Here is a 26,417-nt window from a genome sequence, read left to right as displayed (position 1 = left end):
TCTCTGTGAAAAATGTTGCTGTTTGTAAGAGCTGATACCCAGGGCCTGCTCTGCAGTTTTTGGAGTTAGCTGACCTTTCATTGTTATTAGCTCAAAATCAGATTCTGATTGCATGTCACATTCTTCCTTTGTTGAAATGTCACTCCCTGTCCTTGAATTTTTTTTCCCTTTGGTTTTATGTATCATTTCCACTTCAGGCAACTTCTTTGATTTCCCCTCTGTTTTCTGTCTCTCTCCATTAGCAATTTGCTGCTTTAACATTTCACCAGGATCATTGTTCACACTCACACAGATTTCAGTTGAAACAAAACAATCTTTCCTGCCATTTTTTTCTTCTTTACTTTGATTACCAAAACCCATTAAACTCTCATGCTCTGTCTGTAGCTTACTGTCTCTGTTGCCACTAATGCTGCTTTCTTGACCACTGACATTTAGAGGTTGCTTAAATGTTCTATCCGTTTTGATTTTATCATATCTGTCTACATTTAATTTTCTTCTGTTCATTTCCAGTTTATTTTCTGGGCATTCAGGTTTACTGGAAGAGTTCTGGTTTTGCAAATATTCCACATCCATCATGCTTTCATTAGGTTTCTTTTCTTCTCTCAATTCAAGATCTTCATTACATCCCAAATGCTGAAAGACTTCAGCTGACTTCACAGGTTCCTGGAGTTGATTCTCCTCTGGTAAACTCTGAGCATGACAGCACATGGATTAAACTGAGATATGGTGGAAAATATCTCATTTTTCCCTTATTCTCTGTCTTATTAATGCCATTACTGAGAGTCAGGAAGAAGGACTGGCATAAAAGTAAATCTTGGAAGAATCACAGACTTCAGGGTCTGTGAGGAATTTTTCTTCCCGCAAGAAAAAACCCCTCATTCCTATTTTGAAAAAGATTATTCTTTTTCTGATTTGCTACCCTGATTAAAGAGAAAAAAAAAACCATTATATTATTTTGAGACTGGAAACCTGCTTAGGTTATCTTCAAAGAAGTTACCAAAGATTTAGAAGGCTGAAAGAGGAGGAAGGAAGATGGGGGATACTTGATTTCAAAAAAAAAAGCAGCCCTGGAGATGCAGAGCAGACTGAAACTCTAAATATTTTGGAAGATGCCATTTGTTCTTGAAGAACATGAAGTCTATTGACACTCACAGATTTCCTGATCCTTGTTATTTGACTGACTTTTTATCCTTGACACCATTATCATTACTAGTCATACTAAGTCCTCAGTTATCATGGCTACTTATCAATAAATATTATGTATTTCCATCAGTTTGCTCCACCACTTGATGCCCAAAGATACATGCTGTTGTTGGTGTTGCTTCAGAGGTATTCAATAGCAAGAAAAGCCAATAAGGACAAAATCAGCACCAGAATTATATAACACTCATTTAAGAATTGTTTTTTCTTTAACAATAACAATCAAAGTTATACCCATGTGGTAGTGTTCTCTGTACTGTATCCAACTGTATCCAATTTATACACTAAAACAATGTAGTCCTTAAGAATGACTTTATAATCTCTTTCTGAGAGACAGTTTTCAAAAGAAAGTGTAAAATTTAGAAGGATCTTTTTTGTTGGTTTTTGGTTTTTTTTTGTCAATTATTTGGAAGGCTTGCTGTGCAGCAAGCATGTATTTTGAGTAATTTGTCTGCCTAATTTCAATAACTTACTCTTGCTAATAAGATCCAACTCTAAGCATAAATAAAATGATATTTGACCCCAGGGAATCAATACAGTAGAAAAGGCAGAAGGAAAAAAAAATTGAACAGATCAAATTAATTTCAGAAATTAATTAAGAGTCCATTTCATCTCCCTGTTGAAAGAACTTGTTGGTTGCTAAGTGGACCAGAATGCATACAATGGAATATTAAAAATATGTGTACATAGGTTATACACAGTGAGTTTGCCTTCTTAATGCCTGCTTTTATCCAAAAAGATCAAGCCTTAGGGTATTAAAATTGAAAGTATTAGTATTTAAATTTAAACCACATCTCCATCAGAATTCAACATATCATATCATCTTGCTAGGTGGAAGAACTGATAGAATGCATGGATGGTACAGGATTTTGCTTATCTGAATGATAACAGTGCTAACACTGCTACATTCCTGTACAATGTGTACTACATAAGGAATTTTAGTTTTCCGCATCTGCTGGTAACTTTGTGAATTATTCCAACAGGTATATACCTCTTGGAATACTCTTTGTTTGCCTAGATGTTCTTTTTGCTTGGTTGACTGCCAGAGAAGGACCTACCTCTTCCTCTTCCAGTCTTTTCAAGGAATCACCTGCAAACTTAATGTATTGGGTCATCAAGGTCACTAAGGCAGTGTACCGAGTCCGTAGATCCATGAACTGTATAGAAAAAAAGGGGGGTAAGTGCCATAGAGGTAAACACTCCAATTAAGCTTGAAAGAAGTGATAGACACTGCTCTAGAACTGATCCTGATTTTGATTTCAAAATCATGATTGTGGAATCCAAAGTTCTAATTTTGATTCCAAAATTCAATGCTGTCAACAAAATGCACTTGAACAAATATATTCTAAGGATCTATGAGCAGATCCATAAGAAGAAGAAACAGAAAACAATGTTTTGACTTCACAGTCACTTGATTCTTCCCCCTGTAAAAAAAGGTTTCAAAAGGGAGAAGCCATGCTTGTCACTGTTCCTCTCTCTAAGAGATAGCAGGGAGACAGATTTATCTTTCTCACCCAAATGAGGCTGATTTGCCTTAGAATTGAACAAAGTGTCCAGATCCGGTAGGTTTTACTATGGTCAAGATGAACTTCTTATTTACTGCGACCAAGATCAAGTCTAGGGGTAGTTTTAAACAGTTTTAGTGAGGCACAGTTCTCATACAGCTTTTTATCATTTGGGTGACTTTTTTTAATCAGCTGCATTATAATGTCTTTCTACCAAAATGCAGCACAAGGAACAAGAGAATATTTGTTATATCATGTATCTATAGAGAAAAAAAACAGTCATTCTTGGATTACCATATTTAATCATTAATAAATCCAAAACTGAATTCTTTTGTTTACTCTGTTTTAAGCAAAGATTCACATTTTCCTGTCATAAGAAACTCATTTACCTCTTGAATAATGAAGTCTGATGAGCTTTGAATTCTTCGTCGCTTTACCGGAGATTTTTGTTGAGAGTCAACCATAGCTCTGTAGGTCATGGTCTGCAACTCATAGTCCTGTACAAGAGAAAATACACAAAATCATTGGCATTACACATGATACTGACACTAAAAAATAGGACTAAAAGTGTCATGTTATTGTTACCTTCACAGCAGCTGAGTATTGTTCTGAATATTTCTGGCATTCATCTATTTTGCTTTGTTTCATTTCAATCTCAGAAACCAGCATCTGTAAATTATGAATGTACATTTTAATCTTAAAAAGTTACTTTTATTACCATTATAATTCACATTTCTACTTTATCTAATATTATCTAACATAAATAGATGGCTCTTTAGCATCTACTTTATCTAATATGCTCCTATGCATAACTTGTGTACAAGTAATTACGCTCAAGCCTATGCCCTCAGCTTTATCAGATTTACAGTACAGAAGTAGTGAAAAAACCTGCCAGGTTAATAGTTGGTGAATGAACTTAAAATAAAATCAGGAATATATCATTACATGCATATAATTTATTATCCTGTCTATTTATACTGCATTTCCTTCTTGCGGGAGACAGATTTTGAGTTTAGTTTTGCTTCCATGAAAATATTTCTACATCCACAAATAAAAAAAGCAGCACTGAATATGAAATTATGTGGAAAGGCAAGTCCAGAAGTTTTAAGGTTTTGATGTTCTTGCACACTTGAGGACCAAACAATCTGGTCTATATGACAGTGACAATTGTCACTGGGTGATATAGTCATGGCTGCACTAGAAACACAAAATCATAAAATCTGGTGATTACTTGGAGCTTTACAGTAAGGGCTGATGGATATAAGCCACTCATATTAATAAACAATATTGAGATCACTGATATTGTAATTCTTTGGTCAGTGCTTACTACATTGTGGATTGCCACAATGACATCCCTTTCATACCTTATGTTGGTTCAATTGCTTAGCCAATGCTTTGCTATTTTCAGGATGTATTTCTTGAATCTTTCGCTGAGTATCTTCCACTTGTTGAATCCAAGTGTCCAAAGAATTGTAGGTATCTTTATAATACTTCAGAGATTTATTAATACCTTCTAGGTCACGCAACCTGATTTTAGAAGATAGATCAAAGGGGAGAAGATTATTATTAAAGACAAAAATTACAACACTAAGGTAAATACAGCTTTAAAGGCTTCAAATGCCTTAGCTCTGTTACAGTTCACAGTATAAACATAGTGGTGTAACACTAATTAAACACCAAATTCACTTCTCAAACACTAGGGCTCCTGGCTTGATGGACTCTTCCCATTTGTCATAAAGGACATCCAGGAGAGATCCTACTACACAAGAAACTCTATATATTCCTCATTAGAGTCTTTGACTGCTTAAAACTCCAGGAGCACTGGAAACCCCAGGAAAGAGGGAGGGCTCTGCTTCAGCAATCAGCTCTGTTACAAGAAGTGAGAGTATTTAAAATGTGGCCTATGAATCCAGAAGGAGAGTGCCATACTGGAGTCAAGTAGTGGTTCACCATACTCTCCATGCTTCCCACAAAACAGCAGGAGTTACACTAAAACTGAAGACTGTAAAATATTCTAATGTGCAAAAGTAATTGAACATATACATCTAATTTTAAATCATGTTTTGACCTAAAAAGAGAAGTCTGTGTATTTCTTTAAAGTAATTTCCATACTGAGGGAGATACTGACAGTTTTTCTTTCATGATCCTTATACTGTTACTTGTTATCATGGTGTGATTTTGATGGTTGCTCTGTGCAGAGCCAGGAGTTAGACTCAATGATCCTTGTGGATTCCTTCTAATTCAGGATATTCTATGATTCTACTTAAAAGATCATATAAATATGACCACTCAACACTGCAGAATAAACAGAAATATACAACCTTTTATAGTTCGACTTGGAATGAATACTTTGAATTGCTGTAGTGCTGTTCTTAAGATGCCAAAAGGAGATTAAAAAAGAGCAAGCAAAGGAATTTTTTTTGTGCAGGTTTCATACTTAAGCATGTTATAAAGCTAATAACCATGAAAAAGAGAAAGGATCATGATAACTGCAGCCAATATTTGTACATAGGTTTTGTATAATGATTATCAGTGTCAAGCTGGTAGGAAGAAGCAGAGATAATATTTACAGAAAGCAGCTTGTTTACATCTCTGTACTGCAGTTACCACAATCTGTCCTGTTTACACCAGAAGCCACTATGTATTAGCAGTCATTTTGCAGCATATTCTGTTCAGGATACAGTCCTGGCAGTAGAGCACGTGGCTTATGCTTACTCTCTTGAAGAAATAAGAACATTTCAGTACCTCATAAAACTACTGTTTAATCATTTAAATTATGTCACACTAACAACTGATGAAAAATCAGAGGTGGAACTTAAGATAGCTATTCTGCAACCAGCTTTAAATGAGTGACTTTTTTCCCATCTTCTTTCAAACTTCCAGCAACGTTAAACAGACACAAATAAACTAGTTAATTACAAGTGAATGACTTCAATATTGCACCTGAATGTATATTCACCCCTCAGAAAAAGAGGACAAAAATGTGACAGCTTGTTGTGTGACTTTTACATCAACAGCACCATCTTCAGTGTTCTTTTTCACGTAATCTATAATGACAAACTAAAGTACATTTTTAAGGAAATAAGTTCAGACTGCAAAGTACAGAATTCCTCAACACTTGCCCATACTTTTTTCTTCAGCCTCTACAGTTCTACTTCCTTTACATACAGGAAAGTGAAGACCGAGAACTGAAGAAAAAGCATTTCCAGGAATTTCATGTATTGACATCTTCAGAAATTCAGATAGGTGTGTTCTGCTGCATCTTCACATCAGCATAGGCATGTGCACTTCAGCAACATTTTTCAGTATCAACTTGTCAGTAAAGGGCAGAATTTAGAGCACTATCTCTACTGGATATCAAAAAAAATAAAAGGCACTTGACCAAAAAGTTATTGCCAAAATTATCACAGAAGTCCATGGAAGCTAAGAACTTCTATACTTAACACTTGAGTAATTAAAAGCAAATAATGTGAATCCAATCATAACTGCTGAATCAGCTCATCAATTTAGCCCATCAGCACTAATTATGTGGAGAAACAGATGGTATTTCCATAGGACTGCCAGCCATTTCTGCAGGTTTGGTTTTCTTAAAAGAAAAATTACAATTTATCTCCACTGTGTATCAGTCAGTAGTAAGTTTCTGTATCTTGTTCATCTTTTGGAGCTTAACAGTCACAGACATTTCCAGTGGAAAAGTAAGGCAAAGTTGTCAACAGCACAATAAAGGTCTTCATCCCAGCACATTCCAAAAACAGTTCAGAAAACTACTCAGACATGTTTTAACATTCATTTCTGATTATTTTTCCTCAGAAATAAATTTTTAAAAACAGTATAAAACATGAACAGAATATAAAAAAAAGTCATACAAACCTATTTTCAATTTGAGAATGAACATTTTGCCACCTCTCAGCCAACTGATCAACTTTTTCTTTATGCCAGTCAAAGTCAAGATCACGTTCCTTGTGCATTTTAAACATCTGATCACTGATCATCTTTGCCTTCTGCAGTTCATCCTCTAAGGCATGGAATGTTTGTCTTTTCTCATCTACCTCAGATCTCCATTGCTAGTAGGCAATAAAAAAAAAGTTGTAAATAACTCCTAAATTATGACACTATTTTATAAATTAGTATTCTACACGAGTATGCTGTATAAATTAATCAATGAAAATATTTCAATTAATATTTTACTTCTGCTTACTCAAATACTCAAGTGGCACTAGAATGGGTCTGAAGCAATAAACTGCAAAATAATTCTAAGTAACAGCAATCCCCACAACACATAGATCAAAACACAGAGGTCAAATGAACACACTCACCTTAGAAACGACAGCTTTCAAAAAAATTATTAGGCAGATGCCAATCATTCTATCTAGCAAAAAAGCATTACTCATAATTTGTAATATCAAAATGAGTTATATGCAGAAAAAAAAAAAAAAGCTGAACTTCAGTCTTTCAATTTCTCAAAGATATCTGCCAAACTTCCTAAGAGACCTTGATTAGAACACTGAAGCAGCAGCAAGAATACTATTGTGCTCAAATTTACATAACATAAATATATGTTTATGTTATCCTAAGTATGTGCTGTCTTCTGAAGAGCACAGAAAATCTTACTGCAGCATTTACAAGAGCCACTTTTGCAAGTTCAGATACTTTATTGCATTTTGCAACAGCAGGAATATGCTTTCAACCTATCCAAATCCTAATGCTCCAAAGTTGCCTCTTTTTCTGAAATGTTAATTCTAATACCATCTAAAACTAAACACACAAGATAATGTTTGACACACTATAGAGTGAAGCATAACGAAATCAGGTGTTACAAGACAGAAAGCTTTCATCTTATTTTTTTTATTTGCCCATGAAACGGCACCAGCCAGGTCTTACCTTTAATGTACCCATCAGATTTTCAATATTGTTTTTGTCAGCTGTTACTGCCTCTTCCTCACACAACTTAGTTTCATAGTGTTTTACTAATGATTCTGCTGTTTGGGTGTTCGTCAGCACCAAATTGATAGTTTTTAATCTGAAAAACAAACCCCTTGTTAACTGAACCATAAAAAAAAAAAAAAAAAAAAACTATAAAATCATAAAAATCAATGCCAACACTCAACACATTCATGTTTTTCAGCCTTTTGTTGTCAGAGGGCACCCCTTTATACAATGTTAAAATGTTAACTCCCTTTTCCTTGATCAGTATTATTCATACTAATTGTTTCAATTTAAGAGAAAACTATAAACTAAAACATGTGTGATGGAAGACAGCCATCTGTACGTACTTATCTATGAAAATGGAAGACATGGAGTAAACTTGGTTCATGTTTTGTATAACAACATTGAGCTCAGAGCGCAGAGTAGGGACTGAAGGTGAACCAGCAGCTTGACTGAAAAACTCTTCACATTTATCTGTGATGACTCCCAAGTCATCCTTCAGCCGATCCAGTTCTTTCTTCAGTTTCTGTAAAATGAAAGGTGATTGATAGTGCTTTCATCCTACATCAACCTGATATATACTTTACATATCACTATGACCTCAGGACTGCCCTCCTTTACTTCTTTGATGATGACACTGTTGGAAAAAATTTAAGACAATCCTTTGTGTAATAGGGAAACTGATGGAGATACCACTGATCAGCATCTTTTTGCTCACAAACACAAGCTAAATATTTGACTCCTCTTTTCAAAGTACACTGCAAACCTTCTTGGCTTCCACTCAAAGTCAGGATATATTTTTTTTTAATAAAACTTTTCCTAGGTAAAAGAGGCTTTCTCAAAGGCTCACCTCTTGCTCTGAAATCCTAAGCACGTTTTCATGCACATCATCCCTCTCCATCGGCGTCCGGATCTGCCGTATTAACCGCTCCTCACAACTCTCCAGTCGTAGTCTGATATTTCTGACTTCAGAGATGTACAGATTATAAATAGATTCTTCCTGCTCCTCTGTTGAAAGAATTAAGGCATATGTTAGCCAGCAAAGTCATCATGTCATTTTCACCATAACTTCGCACACTTAATAATCATTGATCTACAGGTGTTTTCATGACTGGCCAAAATGCCATCAGTTTCCATGAAAATTCTGGTTATGAGGCAAATCTTAGGAACTCTTAAACTTTGTTTTTATTAAATCATCTCCTCACACATGAAAAAATAACATTCTGCACAGGCATTACTCTATGGTGACATTGCTAAATTCAGTGACCGATTCTTTTTATCAGTGGTATTAGGGACAAAAATCCTCTTTCAGATGCACAGGGCACCACATCTTTCCTGAAGCTGAGTGAACTTCGCTAATGAAGTAATCAGCTTTGCACTACTGTATTTCTTTAAGTCGTCAACTACTCAACAGTAAATCAGAAGAGCTATTTTAAGCTTTCTGTTCTTGCTTTATTAATACAGTGTTAATTAGAGTTAAGACAGCAGTAACTACAGGCATCCTACGGAGCTAGGAAAGTAGCTAGGACATTTTCCTTGCCTTAACAGGGTGAATAATGTTCTAATTCTGTTACAAACTCAATAAAGTAATCAAGCTGGTTTTTAAACATTCAAAAACAAGGAATGCAGGACTAAGAAGTGAGCTGTAAAGCACATAATAAATTCTTAGTTGTAAAATTTCTTGTAGCATTCTGTATATTATGCAACACATCCATATTTTTACATAGCTTCATATATATAAAGTTTAAAAAAAAATTAAGATCTTATATGCAATGGAGTTGCACACATTGTTAAAATGAGCCTGTTAAAAAAAACACAGGCAGTAATAATATCATCATTCAAGATCAAGGACAAAATCTCTCTCATAAGGACATCTTTCTACATTTCTAAGCTAAGTTTTACCTCTTTCTGCAGACTTCAGAAGCTCCTGATAGTATTGCTTGCAAACATTAACTTCCCTTTCCAGCTGTGCTGTATCAGAGCTTGTAAAGATTTTGGACTCCTGGCTGTCTTCCACAAAATCATCAAAGCGGGACTGTAAATTGCTTAGAACCTGCTGATGCTCACCTGGCAGCATTGTCTTTATCTGCAAGAGATTACAGACCCAAATCACAGTCAGCAATGGTGCATCACTCACACAGTTCCTGTGATGCTTTTTTATCCAACAGCAGTACCGATCAATTACTAAGACCATAAAGTCAAAGAACTGTGGTTCTCAAAGCTCACTGTTCCTTAGCTGGAGTCCACTTGACAGCTGATAATTTACACTTAACATAAAATCCTCTTCAATCTTTCCCATCAGAAAAGGCCTCTGTTAAGCCAACCCAAATCAGACTTCATTTCTCCCATCTAACACCATGCAGCTACAAACAATAGCAAGGACAAGTAGGGACACCTCAAGAACTATCTTAGATTCCTTTTTCCAACAGTAACCATGATAAATTAGGTAGGAAAGTGTCCTTTTCAGTATTGCAAATAGTTCTTGCAACAGTTTGTGCTCTCAGACAGTTTTAGTCATCCTATGACTTCCTAGTAAATGGTTAAGAGCCCTTCCTAGTCATAACACTTACTGAGGCAACATTGCCAGCTCGAACAACTTCAATTTCATTTGTCAGGTAATGCCAAGACACCACACTCTTCATGTTTACATGTGACTCATGCCAAAGGGCCAGAACATTCTGAAATTGCTGTTCAATCCTGAAAAAAAAAAAAATTCCAATATCAGATCAGGGTAACACATGAAAACAAAAACACACAACAACCAAACACAACAACAACAACAAAAAAAAACCCACCAAAAAACTGTGAGATATTCTTTTAACCAAAGTTTCATGTAAGTAGATGTTAATAGAAAATAGGTAGTTTTACTTTGTCCCTACCTGTTGGCTGTATCTATTGCTTCTTTGTTTGGTGGAGGAACTGTAAAGCATACAGATGGAACCATGGCCTCATTACCACTGGGGCTAATGACTTTCCATTTAGCACGATGGGAGTTGTTTGCTAATACACACTCATCATCTTTGTAAATAGTTATCTAGTATTAACAGAAAAGCAGAATCATTTGACGAGCCAAGCATTACAAAATAATTGTACAAAGCACTTCTGCAAATGCTGTCAACAAATAAGCAACAGAACAACAAAACCAATGTTCCAACCAAAGGATTTGCTTTTGTTTACTAGGGTGGAAGAAATTCACAGCCCAGCTTTCTCCAGGAACATGGTAATTAATGAAACTTTAGCTGAATTCTTACATCGGTAATTGGTTTGAGGAAATTTTAGTTTCTAACCTCAATTTGTCTATAGTCACAGATGGCTTTAATTGGAATGGATGTTTTGAGTACACAGTCAGGGTTCCTTGGCTTCAGCTGAATTATTGCCTTTGCTCTTCCCACAAGGCCTGCTACTGTGCTCTTATACTGCAAGAGTTGTTCTTTTTCTTCCTAGAACAGTTAAGAAAAGAATACGTCATCAGAGATGTCCAGAATACAGTACTGCCTCTTTGATCCTGCTATGGCTTTTTTTCCCCTGACTCCTTTTACAGTGTTTCCTAAAAGTAACACATTTTACAAAAACAAAGTATCTTTCTGAAGCCACTGTCTTCATATATCTGATACTGCAAATAAAACTGTATTTTAAAGTTATGAAAAATAGTCATTTATTTATAAGTTCTGAAAAAAATCAGCATTTTTTTCCTTTACTTTAAATGAATAATCTTACACATTTTATATCCCACCATAACCTACACATTTCTTGTTTCATTGTAGCTCATGCTAATAGGCTCCTACTAAAGATCTTACCATAGACTCCTGGACAAGGTCTTCCAGCCTATGAAGACTGCTTGATCTATCACAACTGTATTTTCGGTATATGGTATCTTTTAAATTCTTCAAATATTCCATGGCTTCTTTGGCATCGCTGAAAAACTAGGACAAAATAATTATTTTTAAACAAACTAAAAAAAAAATACAGAATCAGCTACACTGAAGTTTTCAAGTGCTGTCTTTTAAAACAACCTTTTCTCGTCACTTGAAGTGACCACTGCACCACACTCAGCTACTCATGATCTCATGTCTAAATGTACTCTTCAAAAAGGCACACACTGTTAACACCAGTTATTCTTGGTACGAGCTACATGCAAAATTAATTCTGCAGTTATTGAACCTACAGTTAAAGACCATTCCTGCAATAAAAAAAAGTTATTAAGCCAATCTTGCTTTCCTTGGAATTACAACTACTTTCATATAGGAAGCACAGAGAAATCCTACGAACTATAGAAACTAGCTGCAAAATCCAGGCAGCAGAGCTGGGGCAAACATTTTGTTCAGGAAGGGAAATGAGCTGCCACACCTGGCAGTTCTGCAAGGGTGTCTGCACACCCATACAAGGGTCTTGGTTAGGCACAACTGGAAAGGGAAATCCCATTCTCTCCCTTAAGCCTCATTTCTTAAATTCAGAATTCCAGTTTCTTCCCCCTGTCACAAGGAGCTCAAATTGCTTTTTCTTCTTCACTGTCCTGTTCCTAACTTTGGGATCTCATCCTTCTCAATCCAAGGCATATCAACCCTTCATCAGCTCCCTTTCTCTTCAACCACACAACTGAGAAGACACTAAGGATTCATCCTTATAATGTAAATGTTTTAAATGAGTAAATTTAAAACCAAACAAAACTAACAAAACAACTCCTCTGGCTATCATGCTCATGCAAGTAATTTCATCATCTGCTGAGTATGTGAATAGGTGACAATGAGATAGTCAGATGGGTGTTTCATGGGATGTGGCTGCTGTCTGTCAGGGTGTTCTCTGCTCTGTTTATTGTTAATGCTGTACATTCCATTTTGCCTTGAGTAGTCCTGGAATAACCATCTAGAATATGTTCTCCCATTGTGTACGACAGGGAGAGAACAAGGTTCCATTCTCAGAGTCTCTACTGGCAGCTGCAGCACTGGAAAAATCTCAGGCCAGATTTTCATCTGCTGTGAACTGACATAACTGTAGTGAAGAAACTGAGTTGTGGCAACACAGTGGGAGGATGGCTTATCATCTAGTGATAGCACAATACAAATGTCAATTCTACAGTTACTGTGAGAGAACAACTAGAGCTTTTGGTGGAACTTTTTGACTATGAACAAAACCTATAATATTTCATATACTGCTTGATTTACTTTCTTACCTCAAAATATGCAGCATTTTCTCTCAAGTGTTGCTCAACACAGTGGCAGAGCTGCAGAATCCAGCTCCATTGTGTCTGCATTGCAGCTCTGTAGGCCTTTAAGGAAGAGAGACATATTTTATAAATGGAAATGAAAACTACAACTTCCATACCTTTACAGAATTTAGGAAACACAAAAGTAATGCAGCAAACACAAACAGCTAAAACCCGACCACCCTACCCTGGAAAACTAAGCTGCAGCAAGGAAAATTCCAATTAGATGTGAAAAAGAAACCCTGTCACAGCATAGTCATACACAACAAAACTTGCCCGGAGGGACTGTGAAATCATTATCCTCTGGCCTGGTCAGAATTTGGCCAAACAAATCCCTGCTAGTACTCCAGCTCGTGCTGGGAGCTGAGCTCCCGAGAGATTCCTCCAGTCTGGGCTCATCTACAATTCTGTGTGCCTATGTGCTCAAGCGAAGCAGCGGGAGCCTTGCCGGGATACAGCTGCTGGATGAAGAAGCCCCGAACACAGCGCTGAGGGCCCGGCGCAGGCCCGGGGCCGAGATCCCCATTCGGGGCCGAGATCCCCATTCGGGGCCGAGATCCCCATTCGGGGCCGAGATCCCCATTCGGGGCCGAGATTCCCCATTCGGGGCCGAGATCCCCATTCGGCTCCCAGCGAAGCGCGGAGCCCCCGAGGGCCAGCAGGGGGCGCTCCTGCCCTTGGGAAATCCCCCCCAGTCCCGGGGCTCGGGCTCCTGGCACCCCCCGTTCAAAAGAGCTTTTCCATCGTCTTCCAGGAATTCTAAATTAATGCATATATTGTTCTGCAGAAAAGGATAATTTTTAAAATGATATTTTTATAAATATCCCAATATAGCATCATTGGAGACGGCATAACCTGCACAGTCATCGTGACTGCGATGGCCTGGTTTTGTAACAGGCATCCCCAGCGTGTTTTTACACTACACCAGTAAGAGCCCATTACAACAGCCTATACTTTTAGAGAACAGAATTGCTCACATTACAAAAAAGTAATTTATTATTCAAAGTAGATATCATTAGAAGGAAGGAAGGGAGGGGTTTTCTTCATGTTTCCCATTTTTGCAAATGTAAACTAGCAGAGCTGAAGAACAATAAAAATACATTCCCGCTGACTTTTTTTATTCTTCTATAATAAATCAGCTTTTTATTGCTTCAGTCTTTACCACTCATTGTTTGCATCTACTCTTTCCTTGAAGGTCTACAAGGAAAAGTGTTTTACATTCTCCTTTGAAAATCTGTTATGACCCTACAACAGGTACAATAAATTTTTCTGTAAATTGTTTACATCTATAACATAGAACTAGATTCAAGCCTGAAGTAAATCATATCACCTGGTCAGATTTTTACCATCCAAACAAGTTTCATAATTCACTGACAAGTTATGAAACCAACCCTAAATCATACTAGGAACCTGCACATACAGTAAGTGATGAAAGGCTTTTACTGAAATTTCTTTCAATCCAACAGGAAAGAAACCACATAAGGACTGTTCTGTGCCCTCAGTCTGTCAATGCAATTTGTATCAACAGCTCTAGAAGTTGCATGACAAGAAACGTCTCTACAGACCAATTAATTTTAGAGTTTCAGGAGATTTCATCTAAGCAATAACCATAACTTTAAAAAAGCAGTTTTACTTTATGGAAACTGGAAGATAAATAGAACAGAGATGCTGAAGAGGAAATTTTAGAAGGCCCCTTTACTTTAGAGTCTTGTTTAATTTTCTCTATATTTGCCTTCTATACCCCCTTTTCCCCCAAAATCCAGCTCTTTTAAATCCCAAAACTTTTCCTGTTTTGGTGCTGGTTTTACTAACTTACCTCAATGGTTAGCCTGGCTGGGTGGTTTTCAAGAAGCAATTGCTCAGCTATTTCTTGTACTGATTTAATAACTTCTTCTTTTTCATCAAGCTCTCTCATTAATTCCTTTTTTCAGACAAAAAAAAAAAGTTTTAGAACCTATCTAATTAATAAAGATCATTTAATGATTCCCTCTGGATTATATTAGCAATACATACTGCATGATATTCCTTTTTTCTTGTTATATTGGGGTTTCTTTCACTCCAGTCATATGCAACCTCTTCCTCTTCTTTTTCATTCAGCCATATCAACTCTCTAGTAGCACGAGACACAAAATTGTGAAGAGTATCTAGATGCCTTTCCTGATTTCTTGATGTGTTCTTTATTAAAAGGAAAAGAAAAAGATTTAACGGAATCAGAATTTAAAGCTCGTCCCTTATCAGAAATTATGCACAGTGAAAAGCTGAACATGGAAGAGGTATGGTTAACTTACCAAGAGTTTTGAATACTGACTCTCCAGTTTGTGCAGTTTTTCTGCATAGCTGAGTTTAAGAGGGGCAGTCATTTGGATCTGTATTTCGTATATGAGATCAAAAGACAATAAAAAGGTTAGATATGTTAAACCATTAGATCTTCTGATTTCATCATAAGCCATGTAGAGATCAGAAATAAAGGTAAGACTGTGAAATCCAAACACAGTTCTGAAATTCAACACCAGTTTATGGGTCACCCAGTAAGAAAGTAGTCAAAGAAATAAAGAACATGGTGCAGTACCTCACTGATTTTAGCTTCTTTAAGGCTGGATTCAAATTCCTCAATAGCTTTGTGGACATTTTTGTGATTTTCTAAATGGCTTTCAACACTTGGCAAATCTGAACCCCATTCTGCTCGATCAAGTTGAACCTTACAAACAGGAAGAAAAGATTAGCCATGATCTATAAAAAAGTAAATCATTAAAAGTAGACTGTTTCTGCAAAAATTGCTACCTGCATTTCTTCCACCCAGCTCAACAGGTCCTGGACAAACTTCATGTTCACCTCTTCTTCTGTCAAATTCTGATCCACAAAGGCCGATTTCATGAGAGGCTTTCTGATTTGCATCAGTTTGAGTGTTTGCAGAGTCCCACTGTCGACTCCTGTCACATAGCTCTGAATTAGCCGCGGTGGGATGCCTGACGGGTACGCGGGAGGCATGGCTGGTGTCAGTCTGGAGGTCAGACCTGATGAAAGGCCAGAAGTCAAACTGGAAGAAGTCAAAGTAGGTGTTAAACCTTGTGTCATTGCAGCATTTAATTCAGGCGTTAGGTTTGTAGTAAATCCTGAGTTTAAGCTTTCTGTTATTCCTGATATCATCAGCTTGGTCTGCTCTGTGGTCAGCGCGTGTCCCTTGCTGTACACGGAAGAACATTCGGTCCGTAGGGCCATCAGGTCATCACGAAGTTTTGCAACTCTATTAAAGCAGAATTAAAAAATACCCAATGAATGCTTATGATTAAGGTTTATCATGATCAACTGAACAGTGATATGAGCTCACGTTATCTCTTACAATTTGGTTGCACTGAATATTACAAGCAAATATCTTTATTAGAAAGCACAGGGAATATCAGCTTATAGTTCTATACAGATAATAAATGTAGAAATCAGGCAAAGACTGAAAAAATGGTATAGGCACTAACATGCACCATACACAAATCCAGGGAACAATCAGCAAACCAGAAATCTTACAAGACACTACATGTTGAGGTAGATCAAACACTTCAGTTCACTGCCAAGGAGTTATGTACTTCATCTCAATCAGTCCAAGGATGAATCCCAAAAAAAATTTTGGAGCCATTTCTTCATAAAACAGAATTATGCAGTTTAAATGCTTCTTTCTGCCAACACTGTACACAATGCCACTAATGTTACTCCACTTATTACTTGTTAATACATCTACAGCTGTCACCAGAATCTCGCCTCCATTTAAAAAATCAAAGTTAGTAAATTCTAAATGTATTTTACATGCAATAAAACAAGCTAACATCTTTACACACAGATATCTAGTATATATCAAACAATAAATCATGTCCATGGATTGACTTCATTTTCATAAATAAGTACAAATAGCTTCTGTTGTCCTCAACATTTGTGGTCAATGCACCCACCAGAATATCTGATATTTAGGCGCCCAGTGACAGGCCATGAAGTTTAAGCATAGTTATAAAGAACTGAAATTTTTTTCCATAATAGGAATCCATGTTTGGGACATTTATTTATTCACATAAACATACTGTAAAGTACCTTTGAACAAGCTGGTCTGCCTGATAGTATTTTCCATCAATAAGAATTTGGGCATCAATCACTTGCTGGCGGAGAAGATTCTCAGATTCAAGAAGATACCCAGCTATCTCTGCTTCATGCTGGAACTGGAGCCCTGACTCCAATCTCTTGGTGTCCTTAATAAAGTAGAGAAAGTCATAAGCCTTGCAGCTAAAAGCAAAGAAGTATCAGCTCTACAAGTTATTAAAAAAAAAATACTTTTTCTTATCTTGAAACAATTATGAAGCATGTAATTAACTGCAGAACAACAAAAAAAAAAAAGGTAACAGAACACTAGGCAACTTGTGGTATTTTCTTGAAGAAATGCTACCTTAACAATACAATGAAAACAAAAGTAGCAGCTATTAAGGTTGCCCTCACAAACCCTTAAGAAATTTTTGCCATTCAACTTCTACAAATTTATGAATACAGACAAGTAAAATCCCTGACTGACTTACAGACTGCAGAGCATTCCGGGCAAGTATCAGTTTGTCCTCACAGCTCCGGCTGTCCCGCTGAATTCTGTTTGCAATTTGCTGCAGCATTTCCAACCTAGATGATGCCAAAGCATTTCAGGAAAATAAGTAAGTACTATGTTATTTTTATATTTACAATCATGTTGCATGACTTTAAAAAACAAACAAATGAATCAACAGCATCCACCACAAAGCACAAGTGCATATGTCAGTTACCTGTTCCCTTCTAAGGTTCCATTACCAAAGCTTATACAAGATTTAATCAGTGTGGGACCACAATTAACAGAAAGGAAATTCTCATTAGAGTCGACGCTGGTTCGAGTACTCGTGCTGTTGCTAAACAGCGAATCACTGCTATGATAGCTGTAACTACTGCTATTCATCTTTACATCCAGAGCACAGATCTTCTGGCTGTTTGCATTTGCTGAAAAATGAAGATAAAACCCCTGCAAAATGTACAGCTTCTAGGGATGAAATTCCACTACTGGCTTTTGAAACACCTAGACTCCTCCTTTATATAGGCTTCTGTATGCACATTGAAGACCCAGCAATTAATATTCTGCCAGCTCTTCAAAGGATTTTACCTGGGGCTATGTACGCTACCTTGCTTTTGGCTTCCCTACCTTGCATTAAAGCTTTGCAAGTACAGACTAGGCAGCAACAATGGGGCGTCTCTAGGAAATAGACACACCAAATATTTTATTGAAGTGTCACTAAATAACTATAAACCAAGTAAGAACTAAAAGAACTCTTTGTGCGACTCTCAGACCCTTCAATGGAAAGTTTCAAAAAGGAGTGAAGGGACCAATCCACACTCGACAGTGCAGTACAAATAACCTCCAGGCTGGGCTGACTCCTTTTCCTTCAAATAGAACTGCATAATAAAACTGGGGGAGTATCATGGTAATCAGCTCATTGCAATATAATCTGAGACACCTATAAACCATCCAACCTTCTGTCATTCCTCACTGTCCAAGCATGCATCTTCACTAACTGCCCTGTCCCACTGTCCTCCTGAAAATTTCCCTTTATTTTCTTCCACATGCACAGCCAATTGCTTCCAGCTGTTTTGACCAGAAAATAAGTAAGAAAAATCTGATCACTGCTTTCAAGTTTACTTTTTAACTCAGATTTTGGGCTGGGGTGATTTTTTCAGTATTTCACTGCCTGCTTTTAGGATTCCTGAACAACCACACCCATCCCATAAGGTGACTGTTTACGCAGCAGAGCTCAGCAAAGGCACAGACACACCCCTGCTGCAATGCCAAACTCTGCTAGTTTTGCAAACTAGAGCTCAGCTTGGCACTCTCCTCATTGGCACCATATTAATTTTGATTCCATATACCAATCTGGCCACACATTGTCTGTGTGTTTGTGTTGATACTTTGAGATGTATTCAACAGGCTCGCAAGTAAAGTTTTACTGCTCACCAGGTTTCAGAACTGGCTGAATTCACATTTCCGCCACAATCAAATTTCACCCCAGCAGCTGTATCAGCACCTCATAATGATGTAACCAGTGCAACAAACACAAATTACATTCTTGTGTCCACATCAATCAATACTTTTAACTTGGTGACTAAGCCAGAAGAACTTAATGACATTTTCTCTCTCATTTTACAGTGAACATCACATGTAGTGACTATCGCTATATGACCTGTCACTAAGTGTGTTTACCCTTCCTGAAATATGGGAAGGAAGTTAGGTTCATGTTTGTTTATCTGTGCTCAGACAATATAAAAAATAGAAATAAACTAATGTCATTTATACACATTCTCAACAAAGATAATCCAGCTTTCTGCAAGTATGAACAGAATTTCTACTGGTGAAGCCAGACACTTTGCTTTCAGCAGGTTGGGACAGATTAACCTACAAGACCTAGCAGGCTGTTTTTCTGCTGCTGCTTTCCAGTGTTCTGCTCTGCATAAGAGGGAAAACTCAGTGTGGACTACTTCATATTCCTCTGTATGAACTTGTTCCACAGTCGGGTGCAGTGAATCAACACCTCCTACTGAATCTGCCATTTCAGTCATGCTCTTGCTCTTGTAAGCATGACACATGTTTAATCAGTTCTGACTGGCTTGGTCCTCTGACTGAAATCTCTCTTGCTGAGGACTTCCTATACAATGGTCTGGATTCCTTACACCTAGTTTCAGGTACCTAAACCAGAGAGACAGGTCACCCTGTTGTCACCAGAAAGTCAGCAACAAGATTCTCTAGGAAGTGATTCAGATCTTAGATGTCTCCTTTGGATGCATAAAGTCAAGCAGAATGCATCCAGATCCAGGTGTCTGTATCTACCCACAGGTAGAAGCCCTAGAAATCATTTAACTTCTAAGAGAGTTTTTTAAATTATTGAATGGATAATATCTGTGTCTCCCACAGAAATTAAAAAGACATACCATGAAAAAATGCTCTCAGACTGCACCAAGACTTTAATCATGTTTAATATGTCATCAGCGATGTAAAAAGTGTCCCACGGCCTACTATGGATGGCTGCTATGCCTTTCCACATCTAAACACTTGGTGTGCTCTCAAGTACCAAGTTTTTAAACCGCTACAATGCTGTGCACCAAGAAAAATACACATTTCATGTAAAGGATGAGGATGGTCCTTATATGAAATCAAGATGGAACGAGACGGTAAAGTGATGTAAACCCAGCTTTGACTAAGTGCACAAAGAAAGTGGTTATATATGTGCATAAGTGCTTTGATGATCTGAGGCACAAATGCAGTTCATCACAACCTCCTGAGCCCACCAATGTTGTTTATGTCTGGACCTGTCTCTAGGCAGGTAGAGAATTTCAGACCATGAACAAAGACAGAAATGCTTGATCTAGAAAAATAATATGGACATTATCATAGAAGAAGATATTTACAAATTTCAATATGGGTTAAACCAACAGAAAACATATTAACAAAGCCTGCCACATCTTCACTAGCATACCTCTCCACCTCAGGCCGAAGGGTCTTCTCTCTTTCCAGCATGGCAATAATCAGTTTTCCCCATTCTTTTTCTATATCATTTGGATGGTAGCCTTGAGAAAGTTTGATGCGTCCAAACTCTATCCAGACCTTAAAAATTCATAAGTACTTGTTATTTTACGCCACAGAAAAGAAACTTCTGTACATTTCAATGATGTTAAAACTTACCTCTAGCAGTTTATATAGATGTTTGATTTTTGATTTATCTGTCTCCTTCGGTGGAATTTCTGTTTCTTTAAACTGTAAATATTGATTATAAAGTGCCTACAGAAACATGAAAAATAACATCAAGTTTTATTTACAGTGAATATAACCCTCTTCTAATATTCTTCACAAGCTTACCTTTATACTGTTCAACTACAGTTCTACAAAAAACAATCAGTGACAAGGTAAAGATTTGCATTTGATTGCTCATTTGCTAGCAACATATTGATTATACTTTGAAAAGGTTAAAGAGTAGTACTGTTCTGCAGTTGACTTGATTGTATAAATCAACAAGCACGTCATTTGTTCAAGTATGCTTTGAGTCAGTAAGATAAAGTGTAATTCCAACAAGCAGTCTAAGCCACCACACCTCACCTTCAATTCCACAGGATTATTGGGAAATGTTCTGTCAGACATTATCGTGACATGGTGTCTGATCCACTGCATGAGGTAGTTCACCATATTCTGATATTCAACCCATTTGACTTCAACATCCTGCCAAAGCAAAACCCAGATAACAGAAGAGGTGAAAACCATCAAGAACTCATTTCTGCTTCAGCTTTGAAGACTTCACGTATATAGAAAATAGATTTTGAAATCCTGCAATTCTGAGACAATATCTATTTGCTCTTTAAAGATCAGTTAAAACTTTCAAAAATATGATTTTCATCTTCAGTTTTGATCCCAAATAATTCTACTGAAAACGAAATATGTTCTAGATTAATAAATTTCAAGCTGGTAAGAATCAGAAAGGCATAATTTATACATTTACTACTGAAAATAAGAACTTTGACTCAATCTTTCTCCAAATCAGACACATTGTTTTCAGTTAAGCTCTTTCCACAAATATTTTCATGTCCATGACATGAAATAGCTAAGACTCCAAAATCTCAGCTTAGAAAAACATGTCAAAGAAAAGTGTGACAGCAGTCCTGTGGAAGATCTGGCTAACATTCTGGATCTGAAATTCAGAATTTTATTAATGTAGCTCACACACTACACGAGTGTTGTTTTCCTACTTACGTTTGCACTGATGCCTTCACCACCTTCTGGTACTTTGGGAAATGCATCATAAAGTGATGACACATAAGTTATTACTGACTTTTCATCAGGTGAGGAAACATCGACATCTAAAAGAGCAAGACGGAACAGTGCTTTATCACATAGTTGTAACAATGCCCACAGCTACAACCTGCAGGCAGACTGGATTTTATTTTAATGCTGGGGTTTTTGCAACAAAGCCATCTGTAGATCTCTTACCTTCAGGATCCAGAAGTCTGGCAACACCAAGTTTTTCTGCTACAAAAAAAGCATGTTCTAAATTTGCGAGGTTGCTTTGAACAGCAACGGTATTCATGTCTATCAGGTCCGGCCTGTCAAATAAAAACAGCAACACTTGATTACAACTCTTTACCAGTTTTAAATTACTGCTGTACTGTAATCAAACCATGAGCATGAACAGACACAGAACAGAGTGTTCATTATAAAAGGATTTCACTAAAATCAGGTGGAACAAGCTGAGACCACTGCTAACTGAGAAGCAAAGGCAGCAGAAAGCTACAACATCCTGCTCTTCATGTACAAGCTGGTTTCCAGCCATCCTTTGTATACACCTCTATTTTCTTATTCATATTTATTCATGTGCATTGACATTGTATTTCAACATTTTGTCCTTTCCACTGCCTTTGAGAGGATTAAATTCACTTTTCTCTTTCACAGGAGGGAGTTACTTTCTACTGCTTTCACAAGTTTTCAGTCATTCTGCATCAAATTCTTCAGCATGTGTCAGAAGCCACACAGTAACAAAGTTTAGTCACAAAAACATCACTTCAATATTTTCTGATGAGCTTTAAAGAGGTCTTCTTCAAATGCATTTAAGCCCTGCTTTCAGATATACATTGGTGCCAATTCTCTTATAAGTAATTCTCAGTTCCGTGCACTAAACCTCCACACCTTCATCCTGCTAAACTCCATTTCCAGCCACAATATGCTTGCTTTAACGGAATAATTGTCTTAAGCCAATCTAGCCTAGAAATATTTTTAAGGCCCATTATTATCCTGTATCAATCCTGTAGCAGCATCACTACTTTAATGTTTTAAATTAATGTAAAACTTCAAAACTAATATTGTCCTAGATGTTTACTATGTAGGAACTGAGTTTTAGATCTTGTGATTCTCAGTGTGTTGCTCCTTGCCTCTTTCAGCACGTGGAATTCTCACAGCCGTTCACCAAAAGGAAATAAGGGTTTTTCAAACATGCTGAGCAAAAGCTCATCTCACTGAAGTCAACTAGAGCCACAAGGGTCTGCAGCCTTTGCTACTGAAATCCTACACTACTGAAAACCAGACTAACCATGAAAAAAAACCTAAAACAAAACACCAAAAGAAAGAGAAATTGGCATTCAAATTTCAGCAAACAATTCAGTTCCTAATTGTTATCATTTTTGCTTCTAGAGAAATTGTTTTCTTAGTTTACCAAGTAGAAGTTTTAAATAATTGCAAGAGATAGAAATAAAACTGTTAAATACAATTGTTCAAAATTAATGTTCACATTTCATTTGGCAGTACCCTAAATTCCCTTGATAAAAAAATGGTATTAACTTTGGGGAGCTCAGTACCATCTTGCCTTTGAAATGACTACAAGGGCACTGTGAATAAAAATCTATTTCTTTTCAGCCATTTGGAATCACTGTGTTCCTTGTGCTCTTTTGAAGACAAGTCTACAAGACAGATAATAACACTGCACTCATTATGCCTTGAAAGAACATTTAATAATAACAAAATGTAAGCAGTGCAATTTAATCCTCCTGAGGCAGTGGGGCTTTCCACTTCCAATATGCTCAGTGGGAGCGCAATCAAGCTCACGCTGCTCCTCTCTGAATTTCAGTGCAATGAAAACAATGCAATGAAACCAATATCAGCTGTTGCTCTCAGCAGCACAGAAAATCCATGAAAAATAGAAGACAATACTAGAAAAGAAAACTGAGCACCCCCATCTCCTCTTTCAGCCACAATAACAGAGACGGTATGAGTAATAAATATTGCTTTAACAGCAGCTCTGACAAGAGAATCAGGTTTTTGTAAGCATAACACTGTTGCTTAGGTTATTTTTTCCCTCCTGCCTACTTTACATTTGTTTCACATTTGACAAAAATGTCCCAATAATAATCACTTGCACTGCCTGATTGCCAGCTCTCAGAACATGAAAGGACATGTTGTAAAAGCCTTGACTATTCCCAGAAAACGAGCTGCAAGCTGCAGAGACACTAACACAATAATCTCCTTAGAATAACGCTTGCGTTCAGCTGAAGAGGTAACGTGGTTCTCACTGAGACAAAGGTAACAAAATCAATAAAATCAACTGCTCTTGCATAATTAATCATCTTACATCAGTGCTGCAGCTTCACCACCAAGCTGAAGAAGAGCCTGCTCTTTGAGATGCCTCCCCACCTTTTAAACATATTTTCCCATCCCTGCAACTCCTACGAGCATTGGATTGTATTACAGTTCCCCTTTAAGAAGAAGGGAAAATTGCAATGAATACTGCCATTTCCAGTTAATCATACACTTAGTACCTAGTATACTGAAATAGATTAACTGGTCTATATTTATCTAAAGTCTTGGTTCACGAGAAAATACTGCAGAAGATGGTATTCATGCCTGTCTTGGTAGTGCATGTCCTTGGTTCTTTAAAGCAGACAGAAGGCTCCACAGCTGGCTGAGAACAAGTCCACTGATGGCTTATGAAAAAGGAAAAGACAAGCATTATCACCTGAATGCAAAAGCACCTGGCATGAGGCACAGCAAGATTATGCTGCCGAGGGCTTGGGGCCTCCCCCTCTGCAGATCACCCTTTCCTCTTCACAAGTAGTAGAGGGATGTATTGCAAATACACAGGGAAAGTTTACCTCCCAGAGCTCAGTAAAGCACTTTTTTAGCCTGAGAAAAGTGCATCCAAAAAACACGGCTCAGGAAATCACTGATTGACATATTATTCCTTTTGTTTAATAGTGGGGATTTTTTGCAAATTTGAATAGAAATAAATGCCTTTTTTACATACTGTAAGATTGCAGAGATACCTGTCCACTAATTCAGCTGTTGAAATTGCAGTTGAGATGAGTATCCTCTAGTACATTAATTATCACAGTTGAAGCAAACACTAGATATAAACTCATTGTCCATTGTGGCAAACATTTCCATTTTTTTAAGGCTATAAAGCAAATATATGAGTTTTGTAGAAGTTATTTGTAATGTATTATAAATATATTTTATATCAATTCGCATAGCATTATTAAGTAGTTTTATGCATAATCAAGGACAAATTAAACTAAATGCCCTTTAAGTAACATACAATGACTCTACTTTCGGTCATAATATTGTGAGTCATCTTATGGCAGATTTTTCAGCAGGCTGGGGCCTTGCCATGAAAACACACATAAACATCCCAAACACCAGTGAGGCTGGAACATTCCATGCAAAGAAGATGCTTCTGCTGCAGCCACACCTAAGTCAAGGGTTTGGCTTCCACATCAAGAGCCATTAATCATTTAATATATTAAAAATCTGCTGCTGCCATTTGAGATCTTAGTGTAGGTGTTAGAAATTAGATACAATTTGTATCAGAAGTGATAGGGAAAAAGTGTGAATAATATCACAGGAATTAGGAAGCTGACAAAATTATGATAAATTCAAGAAAACAATACCTAATGCCACAAAGAGAGGGAAGAGAACAATATTGGATAACAGCAGATACTTCTGGTCTGCAAAGATTGCTTGAAATCAGAGCTGTGCATAATAAATAACATTAGGTACATGTAGATTTTCTCTTTGCCACAACTTAATACCTAGAAAAATAGTTTAAGATCTAAATTAGCAGCTAAAATATTTGTCTATTAAAATAATATATTATATTTGAAGGGGATTTGATACCTCACAACAGAAAAAGATGTTTAACTGAACTTTATTTTCCCAGTCAATCAAAAAGAAGTCACTTCCTTCTCCTCATTCTTCTGGGATGACACTTGCTCAAATTACAGCAATGTTAATCTTTATGAAAACATATATATCAGAGTAATATTCCACATGAAAACTCTGTTAATGCATTCAGAAGGCTGAGAAACCTAAAGTTATTTACATGAACCATCTCAACTGTTTAATCTACACAATTCTTTCTCAGTCAAAACTCTGCATGCTGCCTGAGTAATAACCTGATATTAAAGAATATTTCATTCTTGGCTTACATTTAGTTGAAACACTAACTCAGAGACTTTCAAGCAGAACTCTCAAAAAAACATGACTGAAGATGCAGAGTGAAGTGTACCACGTCACTAGAGTTCAATTAGCTTTTCCACTGCTGTAATTGGAAATGCTTACAGAAGTTTAACTTTTTTTTTTTCATTGTTCACAGAAAAAATTAAAAGGATGGGTGCCAAAAAGACTCCTGCCTTTATTAGGGATGGAAGGATTGCTAGAACAAATGAAAGACCACGCCAGAATATACAGTCATAGAAAAAAAATTTAAAAACAAAAAACCAAAAAATCATCAATTGTAGAGATTTTGGTTAATAACAGAAATGTTGCAAAGAAAATAATCAAAAAATAATAAATTTTCATGCAAAATTGAAATTTTAGCTCTATCTCTTCAAATATGCATCCCCTGTTAGTTTTCCAGGAACTCTACAAATGAGACAATGAAGCATAATAAAATATATTATTTAACCTATATAATTAGGCCTACCATTTGCTTATCTCTTAACACAGTTATAAAAATACCAACAAGTTTACACCAGTTTACGTGTAGAGTCTCTGTTTCAGAACTTACTAAACA

General features: G+C 36.8%; 1 protein-coding gene across 17 annotated transcripts in view; it reads right to left on the bottom strand.

Annotated features, from left to right (window-relative positions):
• DST (dystonin) overlaps nt 1-26,417 on the bottom strand; it is a 288,896-nt gene that overhangs the window by 123,601 nt on the left and 138,878 nt on the right. For 8 of the 17 annotated variants that reach the window (XM_059842696.1, XM_059842697.1, XM_059842693.1 and 5 more), the window contains 26 exons: nt 21,851-21,963; nt 21,614-21,720; nt 20,966-21,085; nt 20,555-20,650; nt 20,349-20,476; nt 17,385-17,478; nt 16,909-17,063; nt 15,616-16,078; nt 15,404-15,532; nt 15,123-15,200; nt 14,848-15,009; nt 14,651-14,755; nt 12,802-12,897; nt 11,429-11,554; nt 10,919-11,071; nt 10,511-10,665; nt 10,202-10,328; nt 9,534-9,717; nt 8,482-8,639; nt 7,979-8,157; nt 7,587-7,725; nt 6,576-6,769; nt 4,070-4,232; nt 3,291-3,374; nt 3,095-3,202; nt 2,259-2,357 (listed from right to left, as the gene is read on the bottom strand). In XM_059842696.1, coding sequence (XP_059698679.1) covers nt 2,259-2,357; nt 3,095-3,202; nt 3,291-3,374; nt 4,070-4,232; nt 6,576-6,769; nt 7,587-7,725; nt 7,979-8,157; nt 8,482-8,639; nt 9,534-9,717; nt 10,202-10,328; nt 10,511-10,665; nt 10,919-11,071; nt 11,429-11,554; nt 12,802-12,897; nt 14,651-14,755; nt 14,848-15,009; nt 15,123-15,200; nt 15,404-15,532; nt 15,616-16,078; nt 16,909-17,063; nt 17,385-17,478; nt 20,349-20,476; nt 20,555-20,650; nt 20,966-21,085; nt 21,614-21,720; nt 21,851-21,963 — 3,715 coding nt within the window. Of the gene's footprint in view, nt 691-2,258; nt 2,358-3,094; nt 3,203-3,290; nt 3,375-4,069; nt 4,233-6,575; nt 6,770-7,586; nt 7,726-7,978; nt 8,158-8,481; nt 8,640-9,533; nt 9,718-10,201; nt 10,329-10,510; nt 10,666-10,918; nt 11,072-11,428; nt 11,555-12,801; nt 12,898-14,650; nt 14,756-14,847; nt 15,010-15,122; nt 15,201-15,403; nt 15,533-15,615; nt 16,079-16,908; nt 17,064-17,384; nt 17,479-17,618; nt 17,931-20,348; nt 20,477-20,554; nt 20,651-20,965; nt 21,086-21,613; nt 21,721-21,850; nt 21,964-26,417 lie in introns of those variants that run through there. The other 9 variants (XM_059842688.1, XM_059842695.1, XM_059842689.1 and 6 more) reach the window with 5 other exon arrangements.

The sequence above is a fragment of the Haemorhous mexicanus genome, chromosome 3 (genome assembly GCF_027477595.1).
Source record: "Haemorhous mexicanus isolate bHaeMex1 chromosome 3, bHaeMex1.pri, whole genome shotgun sequence".
Taxonomy (NCBI): Eukaryota; Metazoa; Chordata; class Aves; order Passeriformes; family Fringillidae; genus Haemorhous; species Haemorhous mexicanus.
This window is presented reverse-complemented; position numbering and strand designations above follow the sequence as displayed.